At 36.2% G+C, this 1,637-nt stretch overlaps 1 protein-coding gene across 1 annotated transcript in view; it reads left to right on the top strand.

Annotated features, from left to right (window-relative positions):
• Positions 1-1,637, top strand: part of syne1 (spectrin repeat containing, nuclear envelope 1) — a 172,957-nt gene that overhangs the window by 146,546 nt on the left and 24,774 nt on the right. The window contains exons 125-126 of the mRNA XM_015395967.1: positions 456-638; positions 844-981. Of these exons, the coding sequence (XP_015251453.1) occupies positions 456-638; positions 844-981 (321 nt within the window). The remainder of the gene's footprint in view (positions 1-455; positions 639-843; positions 982-1,637) is intronic.

Genomic DNA, 1,637 nt, shown 5'->3' with positions numbered 1-1,637 from the left:
TGGCCGATGTCCGATACTCAGTTTTAAGGCCGATACCGATAGGGGGCCGATTATATCGTGCATCCCTAATTTCTATTATTCTGTCCTCTATTTATGAGCTCACTGTGTTCGTTCACATTAAATTGCTTAAATTTAATTCAAATTAGTGGTTGTAAAATGGCAATATGTAAAAATTTAAGGTGAAAGGAACATTTTGCAAAGAGCTGTCTTTGATAAATGACACAATAAACACACAAAGTGTGTCCGTCTCTGCTGCGAAACATTCAAGGTCATATTCAAACATTCCTCTATTTTAGGATCTTAATTAACAAAGTGAAACACTTACATACATTTCACTAACTTTACAAAGCTTTACTTGAGTTATTGATGATTCTTCTCTTCTAGGTAATAAATACATCTTATTTAAGATTAGAATGGTGATTTATTGAATCTGATGGCATTTTTATTTTGTTCAGACCTTCCAGAGACAAGTTCATGAAAGCCTGACCCAGCTGGAGGTAATCAACAAGCAATACCGCCGCCTGGCCAGAGAAAACCGTACAGACGCCTCCTGTCGTCTGAGGGAAATGGCTCACGACGCAAATCAGAGATGGGACAACCTGCAGAAACGTGTGGCCTCCATCCTTCGCAGACTTAAGGCACGATATCTTATTTTATCTCATAAATTTTATAAATATATTTATTTTACGTTGTCTATTTATCAGTCTTTCACACAAAGTCTCTTTTACCCAGTTCCAATTATTTTTAATTTGATCAAAGAAATCTTTTTGTTGAACCTCATTTGAATATTATGAAAGTTTTAAGGTGCTCTAACTTATTTTTCTTTTCTTTTTGAAAATGCAGCACTTTATAAATCAGAGAGAGGAGTTTGAAACGGCCAGAGATGGTATCCTAGTGTGGCTGACAGAGATGGACCTTCAGCTCACCAACATTGAACACTTCTCAGAGTGTGACATTCAGGCCAAGATCAAACAACTCAGGGTGAGTTTGACACAATATGAGACCAATTTAGCCTCGTGTTTGAGGACTAAGTATTTGATGTTGTATTGGATGCTTTTTCATGGGTTATCTAGTATGGTTTTATTATGCATTATTAAATAACTGCAGCAGAAACTGTGAAAAAAAAAACAGAATCTGTCTTTTTGTGTTATTCTCTATAAAGCTTTGATCTGCCAATACTTATAGCTAATTTTCTTTTTTTTTTGTTGTATATATATATTTATTCAGAATGTCCATACAGAATCTACATCCAGGATACAATATTATTATTCTTTCTTTTTCTTTTTTTTTTCCCTTAACCCCTCCCCCCCACCTAAAAAAAAAAATAATACACCAGCCCACCCATTCTCTCTATGTGGCAACACACTTAGTAACATTACATTTAGCACTATCCATATTCTTGAAAGGCCAGATTAAGAAGTAAAGGATACAACAAAAAATATTAGAGGAATTAAACAAGACAGTAAAGATCAATCCGGATCCGTCTCTCAGGTCAAGGCTAGTAAGAATGTCCAGGAAGGGAGTCCATATCTGGTCGTACTTAGCCAATGTCCCCCGTGTTGAATGGAGAATCTTTTCAGGAGTGGAGTACGACAACAGTTCGTTGATCCAGTGTTTTTGGTTTGGAGGCTCCATAG

Source organism: Cyprinodon variegatus, unplaced genomic scaffold (assembly GCF_000732505.1).
Source record: "Cyprinodon variegatus isolate N-32 unplaced genomic scaffold, C_variegatus-1.0 Scaffold770, whole genome shotgun sequence".
Taxonomy (NCBI): domain Eukaryota; kingdom Metazoa; phylum Chordata; class Actinopteri; order Cyprinodontiformes; family Cyprinodontidae; genus Cyprinodon; species Cyprinodon variegatus.
The sequence above is the reverse complement of the archived record's forward strand: the minus strand, read 5'-3'. Positions and strand labels throughout refer to the sequence as shown.